Raw genomic sequence first — 17,679 nt, 5'->3', positions numbered from 1 at the left:
CCCCACATCCAGGGAAATGTCTGGGGCTGACTTTTTTGGGTTTCCCCAAATAGCCTTGACGACACACACGAGATAGATCCAAAAATTCCCTCGCGAACTCCCATGAGCAGATCAATGAATGAATCCGACCCGCACAAGACGCCACCGATCAGATGACCTCTCCTCTCACCACGTGCACAGCTGATCCTCTTTCATCCTCCTTTCACCTCACCGGCGCCTGATCTCCATGGGAACGTCGTCACGCAGGAGGAAGTGAACGGAGACTACAGTATCTGACAGTGAGCTTGTTTATTAGCATGGCAGCAAAGGTAAGTAATTTGATGAGTTCCCCCCCCCCTCTGCTGCAGCTTCCCACCCGTCAGAGGGAAGCTGTCGCCCGGCCGGTGCTGGGTGCTCAGTGTTTGGTGTTTCCACTCCGAGGCTGTGGCGTGTTGACGGAGTCTGCCTGCAGGGCTCGCTAACTGCCGGTTAGCCTGCTAAGAGGATGTGCTGGAATTTAACACTGACCAGGCGGCAATGACATTGAGGCTTTACTGTAGCCGGTTTGCTAGTTAATATACATTTGGCTAACAGCTTGTCTTAATTAACCCGCGTGAGTTGCCGTTTAAACGGTGGTGCAGAATGCAGCAATGATACTTTGCAGCTTTGTTGTATGCGCCTGTTTTACTTTGAGGCCACAGCTCCAGTTCACTTGGTGCTAAAAAGCAGGTTGCAGTCACCTGTAACCTTGGCTAGCATCATGCTACCTGTAGCCAGCCCTGTCATAAACTACCTGCAGGCACCAGGAATTCCTCCAGAGTTGAGGAATAGTAATAAACGTGGCAGTGATGCCTTTATTTGCACACAACCACAGTGTTCAGAGCCCAGTTTCATTTGTTCTAACTTCTAATATGGCTATTTTCTGCCACTTTCTTCATTCCTGTTTTTTAAGCAGTGCACCAGCCACATCCTTTGTGACAGCGTGCCCTGAGGCCTCCTGTGAGATGTTTTACAGGAGAGGAAAACTGTGCGTGGGATGTGTGACACAAAATGTGTTTCAGCAGCACATAAATACACTTGTATTGATTTAAGGGCGGCGCTTGCTATCTTTTCTAAGTGTTTGACCTTGCTGAAGTCACTGAAACTTGCACAAGTGACAATGGGTCTGATAGAGACAGGGCTGCCTGAGATGGTAGCTTTTCCAAATCAATCCAGGTGACAAACGCCCTGGAATCAAAATGATTTGATCACAGAGATGTGACTGAAAAGCAAGAGGTTGTTGATTCATCTCCAAAGTGCTTAGATCATGCAAGGTTTGCATCAGAGACGGGGGAGAAGAGCTGCCCAGGCTTCCTTGTCCATTCTGGCCTCCTCGTAGATTTCTCACCCAATCTCAGGATGCACGCTCAGCCACCCTGTTTAAGGAAAAAAAACTCATTTCAACCTCTTTTTTTCCACACTATCTTGCTCTTTTGCTCATCGACTAAAATTCATGAGTTCAGATGAAGGTCTGAGAGCTCGCCTCACAGCTCAGCTCCCTCCTCAGGACAAAGGCTTGGTATCGCTGCGGAGGCTCTGTCAAACTCACAGCTGCTTGTGAATGGTTAAAGGATTGCAACCCCTGACTGCACTGACATAAAACAATCTGATTAAATGTCAAATAAACGTCCTCTGTGTAGCAGGTCCCCTCTACAGCCTGTAAGAAAGAGTTTTGAAAACAGAAGCTTTGCTTTTGTGTCACAAGCCGAAAAAGATTGTTCTTCAGTGTTGCTAAAATGACTCACCAAGACCAACCAGAGTGTTCATTTGTGTGTGGTGCAAATTTAACGTAAGCCTCTGTATTCACATGAGAGATGCAATCATTAAGTATCCCCTCTGTTTTGCAGGCAGTTCTGCCAAGGAGGGCCGACCCCACTGAGTTGAAAGGCATTTTTGAGAAGGTGGGATTTGCTCGTGTATTTCTTTCTGCTTCTGTGTTCACGTTTTTGCTTTTGTGCTCGTCCATTATCAGAGAAGCGTTTTAGCTCATTGTTTGATTCAGGTTTGTGTCATTATTCCACTGAATTCTAAAGATCAGCGTGTGTCTTTGTGTTTTGCATCTGTTTTTTTTTTTTTTTTGTTCCCCCCCCTTTTACAGTACGCCAGCGTCAAGAAGAACGATGACAGCTTCATGTCACCGCAGGACTTCGTGGAGCGCTTTCTCCATGCACACACAGACATCCGGCTGTCGGACGACGCCGCAAACCTGCTGGCCGGAGTGGTGGACCAGAAGAAAGATGGGTCGGTGTGGCATTTTTCGGTGTGCCTTGAATGTGACGCAGAATTCCACTCTGACGGCAAAACATTAGATGTCTTTTTAGGAAACGTAGAAATGGAAGACAACAGTGTGTCTCATGAGAAACATCATCACTGCTGTTGGAGAATGTGCCTGGCGGAGGTTGTTTGTCGGAGACTGTAGCTGTCCTTTCTGATATTAAGTCAGCGCCAACGTAGTAAGCTCGTCAGACTCTTATTAACGCCATTAGTACACGGATTATGTATCCCTTTGATCTTGTACGGCTACTCTTCTAGTGTTATTTAGCATTTTATAAACAAGCCTTTGACTTAAACCTTTGGTGTAAAAATGCACAGAGGGATGGTCGCACATAAATTATATAGCAAAGAGACATCAAACCGCCAAGGGGGCCTTTCAGGTGTTTCCTTCTTTGTAGATGTACCCCCAATTTCACAGTCACTTCTCCTCCCATCCCCATCACCCCTATTTTATACATTAATATTTATGTATTTAATGATACATAATGATGGGTAATAAAATGTTAGGGTAAGTTTACAAAAAAAAAAAAGCCAAAACATATTGCCATGGTAACCACCTCGGCTTCTACAAAGAGCAAAGTGCACATGGCTGCGTAGTTTAATGTTGTTACATGTGCTTTAAGGTGTACGCGTGCGGTGTGCACGCCTGCATGCACAGACGATGGGGAGACTGAGTAGTGGGGGTTTGGGAATTGGAGAAAAAAAAAAAAAGAGGGAGAGCAAAGTGTGCGCACACGCATAAAAAAACCCACACACGCACTGTAATTGCCCATGCTATTCAGGAGCACTCCGCCGCATTGTGCGGCTTTGGAGCAGGATAAATGGCGGCCGTGGCATCAGGGTAAATCTATTAGGAACCCATGGCCCTGGCTTTGTATCTAAACCTCATTTTGGTTTTGTGGAGGGGAATGGAAATGATGTGGGGGCAAAACGGGAAAAGGGGTCATTTTTTTAAACCCACCCCCCACCCCCCCAAAAAAAAAATATGTTTAGACCCTTGTTTAAATGTGAGTCACTTCTTTTATTCCAGTTCACGCCGTGAGGCCTTACGATGTCTTTGTGGCGCTTTGTTCTCCTTTGCGAACTACGGTGAAATGATTTGATGAGGCGAAGAATCCTGATGATTATTCTGCGGACCTCCGTCTCGTGAGCTCCTGGACAATTGGGGACGTAGAGATGTGGCCACGTCGGGCCCCGTGAGTTTCTGGCTGAAAACACAAATGCATTGTTTTTCAAGCACTCGTCCGTGCAAACCTTTCTGAAAAGAGCGAGCGCCAAGACAAAACAAACCACTCTGGCGGTGTATTTTCGTCCAGCGTGCCCCGATCACATGCAAATATCTCTGTGGACAATGCGTTCTGTTGAGTGCAGTATATTTGAAGCTAGTGCGCCTGCTGCTGTTTTTGCCAGGTAGGACTCCATTTCAGCGAGATGAGTCTGGGGTAATAGATTTAGCAGGGGGTCGGACGGCGGCCAGCGTGCTCGCTTACCTTTGTGTTGGAGTCTGCCCGCGTGAGGGAAATTTCACTTGGATGCGAGTGTGTGTTTCGTTGGGCATGCGAGTGGTTTGGTGTGACGTGCGCGCGTTAGTGGGGACGGCGACGATGTAAACAGTGGAAATGCATTTGTCTGGTTCCCCCTACTGCGACTGTGTAAATCAGGGGATGTAGTGACAGTCCTAACAATCTGTTATGTGGAAATGACTTTTCTCCCTCTTATTGTCAGTGAGACAGAGACAGATGGACGGAGAACGAGTGAAATAGAGACAAGTCTTTGGAGCGAGCAGAGGCTTCAATTTTCAGAGCTGACATACAGAACCTTAAAGATGGTTTAAGGATTTTCCTTTTTCAGTCATTTTTCTTAGCGCTCTCCCTCCCTGATCATAACTTTCTTTACACTCGCATACTATGATGCACTCCAAGCTCCCTCCGTTTGCTCCTTTCTGCTTCTTTATTCCTAGCATCTACTCGAGTGTGAAGAAAACCCACTTTCACCCCAAAGACTCTTGGAGGGTTGGGGGAAAAAAAAAGGTTCAAAAACTTTGTTAAGGGAGCATGCTGGGAAAATAACTGTCTGCCAGCTGCAGTGGGCATTCTGAGCTCTGATTGGTGGGTGTCCAGTGCAAGAAACCGAACAGATACTGACAGATGGCGCTCACATATGTGTGTGTGTATGCATGTACGCTCCAGGTGGGTTGAAGGCTGTCGGTAACAGTGCTTACATGGCAGGAACAGGGGATTATTGGAGCCCCTCCGGGCCCCTCTCACTATCAACGCAGGCGAGCGGTCTTCCTTCCAGGTGGGCCAATATATTTACATTACTTGTAAACAATGCTTCAGTGACTGGTCTCAGGTTCAGAGGAGTTGCAGGCGGGAGGCGAGACGAAGGCAGGAGCTGAATGATGAAGATGAGATGAAGGCAAACGCAAACAAATGGAATGTAAAGTCCGTAAATTTCTTTTTATTTGCCTCATCCGGGAAGCATCATTAAGTTGTCAGCCATAGGAACACATGCCAACACGTGAAACGGAAATCCACATTTAGCTCTTGTGCCATGACTTCCGAACCAGTGAGTTTTAGTCGCGTGTTTGGCTTGTGTGCTTCGAGCATTCTGGGTGTTGAGCTGAATAGGTGGGACTCAACAGCAAGTGATCCAGGAAGAGGATTCATTGATGCGACACATTGTGGAGACTGGGAAATACGCACATTGCTCCCGGCTTTCTCTCTTGCGTTTGTCGGCAACAAGCCGTGCTGCCTTTCCTTAGGTCTCCTTATTGTTGCCAGTGGAGTGGCTTTATTTTTCAGAAAAAGCAACCACCCTTACGCGTAGTGACATCTTGGACAAACCGTAGCTGCGTTCTGTGAAAGATGCCAGAACATCCCAGCAAGCTCGCGGAACCTTTTTGTTCCTCAGGTCTTATTTACGCAGCTCTGTTCTCGAGAAATGCCCCTGACTGAAACTTCTCCTGGTCGACCGGCCCTGGCAATTTAAAGCTTCCGGTCGACGCCCAAAAGTGTTTGGCAACCCCGACCAGTCAAAGTAGTGAAATCTACTGCTGTGGAGCTCCGTGAAGTGCACCGACCCACTCTCTGTCTCACATACACGTTTCATCGGCCCCTCCCCTCTTAGTGCACGCACTCAATCCAAATGCGAACATGGGAGAGATGCTTGTTGGGTTACCCTGTAGCCAGTGAGATTTAACAACTTTCAGATGTCTTCAGACCATTTTAGCACAGTTTTTTTTGTTGCTGAAGAACCTTAAAAAGAGTCCTTTCTGTGCGATCCCTCGCTGTTCCCGTCACTTTTCTCACAGTTCAGGGAGGGCAGAACATTCGGCACAACAACTGACGTGAATATGAGAGGAAAATTAAAACCTTCTGGTTACTTTTAATGTCAAAGTAATGAGCGAATATTCGAGTATAAGCAGAAAGTTACCGGCAATGTACGGTGGCAAACCAGGGAAGGTTTGATTTTGATTCGATTGCAATAATTTAGATTTGATTTTAATTTGATTTAAATTGGATGTGACATCATACCGTTTCCCTGAGTTAAACCTGAACATTTAGCCCTGCTTATATAAAATTCTAGTACATGTCAGTCATGTACCGGGAAATGGCTTTTGTCTCAAATGGTTCAGCCCTGTCACTGTCATTACAATGCCTGTTTTTTAACGCACACCATGATGTTTTCCTAACCTTAACCCAGTTGTTTTCAATATCTCACCTTACCCATGTCATTTTTCTAATTTCTCACTTGTAAAACTACAGAGAAACTGCAAATGAAAGCTCATTAAAAAAGCGATTATAAAAAAAAAAAAAAAAAACTGGACTCAAACTTTTGGATGACACTGTTTTCCTCTATGGAGTCGTTGTCGTGTCCGGTAGCGTGAAAAAAACCTTCAAATTCACGACACAAATCAACCGATCGTTAATGTGACAGTTTCACACTGCGCTGAATGTTAAGTTCATGTGTCTGACAGATGCCTCTGAGATTATCCAAATTATATTTCATCTGCTTCATAAGCTGTCATCCGCACAAACAGGATTGTTTTAGTCTTGTGTGGTCCGCGTCCTTTTGACACATGACGTAGAGATGTATATTACCCCTTTAGAATCTAACAAATCTCTGTGAGGTAAAGTCAGTAAACAGTGAAATGAAGAGATGCTACGGTACAGCATCGCATAAGCCTTCGACTCCCAAGTTCATTCCAGGCTGCATGCATGGAAAGGGCAGCCCTGGACGCATGCCATAGCAGTTGATGGTTGGGAGATACTGTTGGTTGATTTGATTATTGAGTGTCTCGCTGGAGTTACGTCTGGATAGCAAAAACAACGCCGCCACCATCTCATGGTAATCATTTTGCAGCCGTCACGGCGCTGCTAATCAACCATCATAAGCTTCAACTCCAGCTACACAGTCGTGTGTGGAGTGTTTTCTCGTGTGTGTTATGGAGATGCCCCCGAAATCTTGTCCGGACTCCCCGGTCTAAACTGTGCTCCAATCCCTTGGTGATCAGCAGCCCTCTCAGTTACAGTAGTGTGCTGATTATCCGTGTCTGGGAAAACGCAGACTGTACGAACAGCGCACATGTAAGGCGATGCGTTTGAAAGAAGGAAAAAAAAAGGAAGAAACCTGGCATTTTCACTTATATCTGTCGGGTCTGAGCTGGAGCTTTTACTTGCTTAAACTCCTTTTTATTAACCTCTCTGCGGTGTAATTCCAGCGTGTTCTACGCGTGTCACAAAAGAATGATCATTGTTGGGGAAATTGAACATATTCTTGCAGTAGTATTGGCTTTGTTTTTAACAGTGGATCCACGGTCCCTGCGGTGTGCTTTTGTGCCTCCTTCTTCCTACCTACGATCAGCAGGGCCACGCTCGTAAGAACTACTCGCTTAGTTAATAAAACAATTAGCCTTGCCTTTGAAATGACGACAGCTAATTTCACATTTCTGTTCCCTCGTCGTGCACCTCTTTGTTCCTCTGTAGCTCTCTTTCAAACACACACGACTCCTCACTGGAAGAGTATTGATGTTCTCGAATAAGAATGCATTCTTTTGCTTTTTACCTGAGTGAAAGTATTAAGCTGAGCCTTTTGTATTCACTGTTTTACCCCTTTTCTGAAAGTTTGAAGGGAATGTGTTTACAAGCCCTTAACTGCAGCGTCACTGGAAGCAACACTAAACGATGTGTGCTGTCATTTCGCATGTCTTTGCCGTTGCTCCCATGTAGTATTCCTGGATGTAAACTACACCAAATACGTGGAAGATTGGAAGGATAAGCACCTGCAAACCCGAAACACACCGAGGCCGAGCAAACGCCTCCGAATTTCATCAGTAACTTAATTAATTACAACAGCCAGGAAAGTGTAATCACTGCACCCCTTCTCCCCACCCCTCTGCCAAACTCCCCCTCAGAAATCGAAATGGGTTTAATTGATGGATGCTCGGGGACCGCTCATTAGCTCTGACCCCTCCTGTAATTATCAGATCCATTTGTGAAATTCATAATGGACTTGTGGGAACTGCGATCCAGGGCCTATATAAAGGCTGGACTGCGTGGTCCAGCTCCCCGCGGTGGGACTCTCCTGGCCGGGCTCTCAGTGAGTTCACACAGAGGCTATGTTTATGTTGACTTTTTTTAATTTTTTATTTTTAATGATGCATGCTGGCATTTGTGTAACTGTGGAAAATAGAGGTAGAGCTGTATTTAACTAAGAGAAAACAAATGAAGCCGTCTTTCAGCATTGTTGCAGACAATCAAGGTCACCCCTTTTGGATTATTCTCCTCTGCCTCTCTCGACGTTAAAAACTATTATGTTATGTTTGTACTGAGCTCAATTATGTTTCCTGAACTGGCTCCTTGCTCCCTTCACGCCTGTCTACCCATTTAAAGTGGCACACTAAAATGTGAAACTTCATATTTCAGCTTTTCTTTGTGCAGTGTAAAGTTGGCTCTCGCCTCGCTAGCTGCCAGCTCAGACGAGGGACACACACAGAGCTTTTTAAAATGTTTTATTTTCTCGCTGTCACACTCAATAAGTTTATGACATTACATATGGAATAACAGACTTCTGGATAAAAGGCTGTTTGAATTACGTTCCGAGCAGATTGATAGGTTGTCTGAGTGTGCTGGTTTACTACTGTGTGGCAGTAATTACAACAGATTTTGGAGTTTAATGCAGTGTTTGAATTATTTTAATTAGATATTTTTATTTCATTCGTGTAATGTGGCCCTGAGCCTTTATTAGGAAATACTCGGCTAATTGAATGATCGCATTTGTAGCAGATGAAGTATTTACATGAGGCCTGAAGTACCAGTGCCATAGCAATGAATCAGATGAAATGACAGCAGCTAGCGCTCATAATCCAACCTATCCTCTTTCTCTCTGTCGCTCTCTCCTCCAGCTTGATCTCCTTTCAGGAGTTTGTAGCATTCGAGTCGGTGCTGTGTGCCCCAGACTCCCTCTTCATTGTCGCCTTCCTGCTGTTTGATAAAACAGGCAACGGAGTGACCGCTTTTGGTGAGTATACCTGCCTCAGATTGCCAGTCTTAGATGAAATTATGCTCAAGCCCGTTTCACTCTGGACACATTGCACACTGCTGCTTTGTGAGGACCCCTTGGCGACTGGCTGTAGCTCTCTTGGCAAACTTAGGCCGTTGGTTTTCAACATGCTGAGTTAACTTTATGACGGAGTGCATTATAAGGCCAAAACTATGATCTTTTTCCCCCAAACGTTACCAAGCAAGTCTTGTGCCTACGTCTAACCATTTTTGTTGCCAAATACACAGAAAGGGAGTGGAAAACTGAACAAGCAAAGGTCTCGCATTGGAACACTTGAGGAATTCAAACTTCAGTTTCCAAGGTGAAACTAAGTAAAAAATAAAAGATTTTAAAAAAAGAGCGATTGTCTCACTCATGTGTCAGAGCTGAGGTCTGCAGGATAACAGTCCGTCCTCCTACTTTCTCACAAGGACTTGGTAGGTTGTTCATAATATTTTAGAACTGTGATTTTATAATATAAGGAAATACTGGGAATGCAGAATATTTGCAAAACTGAATGCATTATTACAATAAGAAGTCCTAAAAAACTATATATCCAGCGAACAATCCATGTATTACAACTACATTATTATATATTAGACACTATGTATTACTATGGATATCAACACTTTCCTGTGAAAAAGTTTCAGTTTTAAGAAAAATAATAAGTGAAACTTTTTTCAAGGTCCCATGAACTTTATAGAAATTTTCCCTTTTTTCTCAAGGAATGACTTTTTAGATTTTTTTTATATATATATATACATACAGATGAAGCCACTTAGCATTGCCTCTATCTGTCAAATACCAACCAGTTTCTTTGCAGTTTTAGCCAAAAGCTTTTCAAAACATTTGGCTGGGAAGTGAATTGCTCATTCATAAAGCAGCCGTTGATTCTAAGTGACTGTCTCTGCAACTTTGTCTGCTTACATTGTTGTTTCAAAGACCTGGTAAACAGAATTTACCCTTTTTTGGGCGAGAAAATCATTGTACTATAAAGAAAAGTTTAGAGAGTCAATCCATCTGCAGGGGAAAACCTTCCACGAGTGCAGTAAACATAATTGGGGGGGGGGGGGGGGGGGGGGGGGGTGTCTTGGCAGCGGTGACAAATTGTCTAATGTTTTGCAACTCTGATGTTCTTATGTAAACTAAGATAAAAGTTCAAATCTGAACACTGCACCTGTTTCTTTGCAGCTGACATTTAACAGCGTTCCTGTTAAACGTGCCCGTAAATATGCTTTTTCAGAGCATCCTCTTTTGTCTGTGTGAAGGGCCCGACCTCAGCTCACCTCCTCCGTTGTGGCTGCATCCACAAACAAAAATACTGTACGTGGTCCCGTATCACATCTGTAGAGAGAAGGTTAGCTTTGGAGGTGGAGAGGCAGCTAAAGGATGCAGATGAAGATGGAGTAGGGGGTGGGTGGTCGTGTGTGCGTCTGCTGGTGTGTGAGTCTGCGTGATTGGCACCATTACTCTGGTGCCTGGAAGCTCTGAGGTGAAAAGGGAAGACATTTGTACTCGTTGCTCATTTCACATTTGCCTAATTGATTTAAACAAGTCTAATGCCAGCGTTCTGTAGGTGTGCGAGGCGTTAGCGCATTAGGCTTGATTTGAGATGCAACGCACACATCCCGCCCGCAAACGTGGAAGAGTAAGTGAATTTCATTTTAATTGTTGCTGTTGACAGGGTGCAAGATCATTGCGGGTGATTATATATGCACATATGTAAATTTTCATATTTAAAAGGATCAATTAGAGTGACGTTGTCTTGGTGGCAATTAAAAGGTCTGCTGTTTTTCTGCGTCTCCCAAAGGTTAATGAATATCCCAGTGCATGTGATGTGTTGCGGGACTTGTGCGCGAGTGGAAAATGGTTACGAAAAAACCCAACACACATCGCTCAGGGCACAAACACTGGCTGCAGTGTCGGGCTACCCTTTCAGCAATAGCACATAACTTGTGACTGAGATTGTAGACTTGTCAAAGTTGTTTTATTGTGACACATTACAGAATTCTCCCTTTTTTCTTTTTTTTTTTTCCTCCTCGCTCTCTTTCTCACTTTCCCAACTCATTTGATAAATAGCCCCAACAAGGCCCAAAATTCAGAACTGCCTGCTTTACTACCTATTAAAAAGCGCTAATAGCTCGTGTCGCATTAAAGCCCTGTTTGTTTTCATCTGCAATAAATACCTTTCTGTCCGATTTCTCTCTTTTTTTTTTTTTTTTTTCTTTAATTTTTCCTGCCGTGGCATTTTTTTTATTTGTTAATAACCCAGAGCAGCTTCAGTGGAGCCCGGGCAGCAGCGGCGGCAGCAGCAGCAGCAGCAGCAGCAGCAGCGCAGCTCAGCGCTCTTGAATTTTCAGCACGTAAAAAATAAATGCATAATTTGGTGAAATGTCAGGTTCGTAAAAAATCGCACCGTAACTTAGCATGTGACATGCAATTTGTAGCTCAGCCAAAAAGACAAAAGAGGGAGAAAAAAAAAGAAAAGGAGAAAACTTAAAAGGGACTGAGTGTTGACAGGTCTATAAAAGCTGATAATATAAACATCACACTCTGAGGCAGCCTGTCTTTTAAAAGAATTAAAGGCTGTATATTTATTGCCTTATTAAAGTGTAAAAGAAAAAAAAGGGGGGGGAAAAAACCTCAGCACAACACCAGCTGTCTTCTTTCAGAAGGTAGGACTGAGCTGCGGTAAATATCACCTTTCTGACTGTTTCTCCCTTATATCACTCCCTGCCTGTAAAGAAAGAAAAAAAACAAAAAAACCTCCACTTTCTTCCCTTCTCCACTCCTTCAGCCTGTTTGGTAATAAGAAACAGGTCGCCCGATTGGTTTGTTTTTGTTTCTTTAGTAAGGCTGTAATTTAGGACTCATGTTCAGTGTCTCTCCACTCCACTGGCTGCAGAGGCTTAGAGGGTTCAGGCAGAGGAACACAAGTGAGAAGAAAAGCCTTTCCTTCTCAACGTGGAGCCTGCACAGCTCAAGCTCTGCCATGTATCATTCCAAACTGATTTGGGGGAACTTAAGTCTCAATCAGGGCGGAGTTGTGCTCTCGAAGATTGACGCCAACAATTTGTCAGAAATAATCGAAAGAGAGTTTTTTTTTTGTTTGTTTTGTTTGTTTTTTTATTCATTTCCAAATTCAGATAATTACTAATGTTTGCCACAAAACAGGAAACACGTGCCGTTTTGTTAAGGCTCAGCTCGCGGGGCTTTGTATCGACAGAATTTATGTCCCAATAAAACAGAGCAGAATACTCGAGGAAGAAATATTTGATAATTGTTTGTTGGAAACACGAACGTGAAGGCGTCGTATGACCAATAGCCTTAAAAGTGAGCCGTGATCTGTTAAACCTAAACGGAGCTGGGATTCAGTAATTGAGAAGGATTTGAGGAAACGCTGGGCTCCCTCAGTGTCTTTGCATGCTGGTTTCTGTTTGAGGACTCTTTGTTTAACATTAATCAGCACAGAAAATTAGCGCCGCAACGGAGCAAAGTACATTTCCAGAAGCCCTGCGCTTAGGCACAAGTGTAATAGACTTTACTCAAGTGCCACATTGTCAATTCATTTTGATATTACTCTGCTACATTTAAGAGGAAAATACAGTACATCATTTAGTTGATGGCGTTTAAAATTTCATTAGCAAAATTTAGAATTTTAATGCAACTCGTTGTGCCGAATTATTAATGGAGCTGCTTGTTTTTTCTCTCTCTCTCTCCCCTGCAGAGGATGTGAAGCAGGTCTTTAGCCAGACCACCATCCACCAGCACATCCCCTTCAACTGGAACTGTGAGTTCATACAGCTGCACTTTGGCACACAGAGAAACAAGCAGCTCAGCTATGGCGAGTTCACCCAGTTTCTTCTGGTAGGTTTGACGCCGATCACCTCCTTCCTTTTGTCTTTCTGTCTTTGATGCTCTTCCTCGGTCTGTCTGTCGGGTTTGCGTTGCACGGCAGCCGTCGGTCACGCTCGATAAACGTGTTAAATCCACTGATTTATGCACCTGTACACTTTTCCTCATCTTTACATTTAGCTTTCAGGCTAACCCTGTTGCCATAAAACTGTATGCTTCAGCTTTTCAGTATTTGAACATGTACACAGTCTCACACACACACAGCTCTGCTGTGGCTGTCGCTCTCAAACACAGCCCTACATATTGTCCATATTAGTCATTAATGAAACACTGAGGTTATGTATTTGGGACATTTTCTGCATTTGTTTTCCATTAGCTGACGTACATCTAGTATTACTGCCTCCCAACGCTTCTGAGGCAGGTAGAAAGACATTTCCTCCAGAAATAGTACAGTTGGAATATTCCTCGTGTATTTGTGGCGTGTGAGCCATTTTCCAATATGATGTCTAGACTTAAATCAGGCCTAAGGAGGGAGAGGTGGTGGAGGGGATGGGAGAGTGGGCTCTAACTGTGCCAAGTTTGCATCCACACTCACCATGTATCTGAATAAGCTTTTTATATTAGACTTAACTTAGACCAGATGGCTTACACATAGCGGGCAGCCTCATGTGGGTATTGGGGACATTGTTATTGAGCATATAGGTATCTTTACGTGGGTGTGGTACATGCATGCTTGGCGTATAAGCAGTTGCATGCCAGCTCTGTACATTTGTGTCGGTGTTTTCTTGTTTGTGCCTGTGTGTGGAGTGCAGCTGTGTGGCGTTGTGGATGCTGCGCTTCGGATTGACAGCATGCCCGCTTCTCTCCCAGTCACTCACTCGGTGGTTTCCAGCGCCTCATAGCAGCAAGCCAACAGCACTCAGTGCTCCACTATGAAATGCCTCGTACTGTCTGTATTTGATCATTGTTTCATAACTTTTCATAAATCCCTTAATGAATGAGTGAAGGCAGTTGGATGCTTCTCTGCATAGGTAAGCGTTTTGCGTGCCCGCGGCTGCAAATTTTAGAGAGAGAGGGCATTTTCAGGTAAGGGGACAACATTTCCTGAAGCACATTTAAAACCTGTGCAGTTACCACATAACTCGTACACTTAGAAACTAAAGATAAGATGCATTTAAAGCTACAAAAGTTCTGAGCTGCCATAAAGTTCTTTTTCATAATACTCAGCTTTTTCCTAAATAAAAGTTCCCATCCTTTATTTCCTCCTCCTCACATGCTTGTGTTTATTGTTTTTCTGCCATTGTAGCCACGCCGCTGCCAGATGCTCACAAGATGGGATTATCGGGGAAAACGTTTGTGCCGCATATTTCTCACAAGGGCTCTCTTTGGCCAATTACTGTCTTGATGGGAGCCAGAGATTCTCACCAATTACATGCATTTTTCCCGTCTCATGCGTGGACCCTGGCCAAGTCTCTGCTCACACTGTCAGTGCAGTGTTGTCTCTGGCAGTGGTATTACCGGCGTCCAGAGAAGTGGCACATAGTGGCACGTGGAAGCTCATGTTCCGAGTTCTGGCGAGGAACGGGCTTGAATTGTGCCATATGTCCCACTTCCTGCCTGAGCGCCTAAAAAAAAAAAAGAAGCTAATTGTTGGTGTTGCTTTAATTTTTCAGTTACATGTTTGACTCAACCATGAATAAATGGCCATCCCTTAATATTAATGCCACACGTGGAAATGAGCAGTTGTGCTTTTGCCTGATAATAACTCGCCCTGTACCGATGAGATAAACTACCTCGTCTATTGTTTGAGTTTGAAAGAAGGGAGTGAAAAGAATCGCAGCCATTGGAAAAAAACAAAACGAGGTGGCTTGTCATTTGTTTTTATTCTCGTCCAAGAACAATTAAAGCGCCTGCAAATGCCTCAGTGGTCTCTTGCTGGCTGTTTTAAGCGCCCAGCTTTATTTCTCCAGCCTCCCTCGCTCCCCTCCCAAATAAAAAGCATGTCCCAGAAACACGCATACAGTTGCAGCAAGTTCAGATTTTAGGAGGCTGAGGCTATAAACTTCTCCATCCCTGGACCACAGTTGTGTTGTTGCTCGGTGTGGTTGCTGTGTGGCTTTTCAGACTTCTGCCTTGTCCAGAGAATGGGGATCTTAACTTTTTTCCTTCATCTGCAGACGGACACAAACAGGTTGAAATATGCACAAAGGAGAAAAAGAAAAGTGACTTCTTCGCTTTCCTATTATGTTCTAACTTCCCCGTTTATTTCTCACCAAAGTGTTTTGCCCTGCTCACAGCTGACCGGAGGAGTGAGTCACAACTCTCGGGATGCAAAATATCTCACCTTTACTTTGGAAGTGTTTACGAGTGTCTTTCTCTCTTCATTTTCTTGGTTTCCCCTCACTGGTACGCTCCTCAGAGCCCCTGCTGTGCTCATAGGTGATACTGACACACGGCTGCTACATTTGCTGTTTTTGCAAATCTGGCTCTTTTGTTGCAATGTCTATTCTTACTCCCCTCCGGTCTCCACTTAGCTTTGTGTAAATGTCACTCTTCCCTAGTCGTTTCTCTCTGGCGCCTCGAATTTAGAGTTTGATCAGTTCTGCTGTCAGTGAAATATCACTCAAATTCAACACAACAATAAGTCATAGTCTCATAGGGTTTTGTGTTGTTGTAATACCACTTCCTTAGAGTTCCATTTACAACAATAACATCCATCTGAATCAGTCAATTGAATAATGCCATGCATGTTCAGGATTTAATCAGTCCCTCTTCAGTATGTTTTGTCCAATCTGTGTGGCTCCAAAGAATACGTCCATTCTTCTTGGACACTTTGATAATCATTTACTTTAAACCGAATTCATAACTTAATTATTGACCTAAAACTCTTTGCCAATGCTAACTTTATGATATATAATTTAGAAAAAGTTTAGCTGACACTATTCTGCGTTTACATTTTGATCTATTCCAACTGTTAGTCCGTGTTAGAATATTTATGGGACGAAATATGAAAGTTGATTATCAAACAATCAGCTTTTCACAGTCATCGTCTCATTGATTGGTCTACACGGGATCAGAGAACGATGAAAAATGCACATTGGGGTTTCTCAGAGATCGCTGTCGTCTCTAAATAGCGCCTCACATGGAGCTAAATATAATTGAAATAAAACAAAAAGAACAAATTGTATCATTTTGTGTGCTACTAACAAAGAATGCTGTATTTTTTGTAATTTGAATTTGAGCTCTTTTGTCGCAACAGATACCTCAGTGTAGTAAAAGCATTGATTCCTACTTACAGGTGTTGGCCTTTTGTAAGGTGTAAGAAACCTCGAGCAATAAGAGACAGGACTCATCTTTTCTTCTTTTCTTTTTTTTGCTTCTTCCCTCTAATGCACAACAGGTGAAGTCAGGAGCCAAACCAGAAAAGCTTTGTCTTGCGCTCCTCAAGCCTGTTGCTTTTATTTTCACAATGACTTTGTGGGCTTTTATGGTCCTAAAATCCCTCGTCTTTGGCTATTTCTGAGCTTATTGTTGAAATATAGTGGAAGCGTAGATGGCAGCGGTTTGTTTACAGCCTCTCTCTGTGGACTTGTGGTTGCAGGTACCGATAATGGCTGTTAATTTCAAAGGCCTTGTGGGATCCGTCCCCACCGCTGCAGCCTGCTGTTGTCCCTGCGGACCTTTTGTGTACGTGTGTGTGTGTGTGTGTGTGTGTGTGCATGAAGAAAAAAGTGAGCAGTTGGGTGATTAGCTGTCTTGCCTGTGTGTGCTTGTCCGTGAGTGTCTGCATGTGTTTATATGTTTCTCCCTCAAGTGGGTTTGATGCAGAATTGAGAAGGGTGTGAAAAGCCCAACCGACGCCTCACAGTAGGCATGCTGCTGTTGGGAGAGGTGGCTAAAGCCTGGCTTAATGCTGGCTACCCGTCACACAGAGGGGGCCTATCAAAGCAAGTGTTTTTCTTAATCCATATGTGTTCACTTTTGCAGGTCTATGTGGATTTTTCAAGGAGGTGTATGATCCACATGCAGTACGTGTACAACAGTAATATGCATTTATTATGAGCTAAAACCTGACCTCGCTCCCATCTCCTCTTCCCTCCACAGGAGATGCAGCTGGAACATGCGCGACAGGCTTTCATCCAGCGGGATCAAGCCCACAGCGGCTCCATCTCAGCGCTGGACTTCAGGGACATCATGGTCACCATCCGGCCACACATGCTCACACCCTTTGTTGAGGAATGCCTCGTGGCGGTGGGTTTTTCTTTTTGTTTGGCTCTGTGGTTTTCTCATCTATTTGTTTTTATTGTCCTCCACAACGGCCAAAGTCAGGTTAAAAATAGTGAGCCCATTGTCACTGGTGTGACTAGCAGCTTGGTTGTAACAAAAAAAGGCAAAAAAAAAAAAAAAAAAGTGTCTACAGAAGGTGTTCTTAAACAGCTCATTGATGATAATTCATGCTTTTATCCTAACATCCATAGCAACAATGTTTTTCAGGGGAAGCTGGAATTTTTGATGTGCTAGTAATGCTATCATGTAATTTTGAGATTCAGACTAGACATTGCAAAGTGAACACATCCACATATGTAGTTCACAGATTTGATTTGGTTGCTGAAGCCAGCTAGCAAACAAAGCAGCCCATCACTGCTGCAGTCTCCATAAAAGAGCTAAAGTCGAGAGAGTTTTCTGTATCTCACTACTTAGTCTTTTTCCTCCCACAGCCAAATGCAGAGGCTCTCTGCTCTCTTTTCCTCTTGCTGTCTATCTCTCATTTGTCTTCTTCCTCTTTACCTTTTCTGTCTCCTCTCCTCTGCTCTCTCTCTTCTTCCCTCTTTCAGTTTTTTTTTCTCCCTCTCTCCTCGCCACCCCTCCCTCCCCCATGCCTCTGTCTCTCTCTCCCAACATGTCATTAAATCTAACCTCTCTGGCAGTGTCAAAGCCAAGCAGGCCAGCTGAATGGGAACATGGAGACAGAGATGGATGGAGACTGCA

At 44.0% G+C, this 17,679-nt stretch overlaps 1 protein-coding gene across 2 annotated transcripts in view; it reads left to right on the top strand.

The window, feature by feature from the left end:
- The first annotated feature begins 213 nt into the window (after nucleotides 1-213).
- slc25a13 (solute carrier family 25 member 13) overlaps nucleotides 214-17,679 on the top strand; it is a 52,517-nt gene continuing 35,051 nt past the window's right edge. For both annotated transcript variants that reach the window (XM_072369854.1, XM_072369853.1), the window contains exons 1-6: nucleotides 214-308; nucleotides 1,866-1,919; nucleotides 2,117-2,259; nucleotides 8,699-8,814; nucleotides 12,563-12,702; nucleotides 16,795-16,941. In XM_072369854.1, coding sequence (XP_072225955.1) covers nucleotides 297-308; nucleotides 1,866-1,919; nucleotides 2,117-2,259; nucleotides 8,699-8,814; nucleotides 12,563-12,702; nucleotides 16,795-16,941 — 612 coding nt within the window. In that variant the 5' untranslated portion in view covers nucleotides 214-296. The remainder of the gene's footprint in view (nucleotides 309-1,865; nucleotides 1,920-2,116; nucleotides 2,260-8,698; nucleotides 8,815-12,562; nucleotides 12,703-16,794; nucleotides 16,942-17,679) is intronic.

This window comes from Leuresthes tenuis, unplaced genomic scaffold (assembly GCF_036924035.1).
Source record: "Leuresthes tenuis unplaced genomic scaffold, fLeuTen1.0.hap1 SCAF_18, whole genome shotgun sequence".
NCBI lineage: Eukaryota > Metazoa > Chordata > Actinopteri > Atheriniformes > Atherinopsidae > Leuresthes > Leuresthes tenuis.
This window is presented reverse-complemented; position numbering and strand designations above follow the sequence as displayed.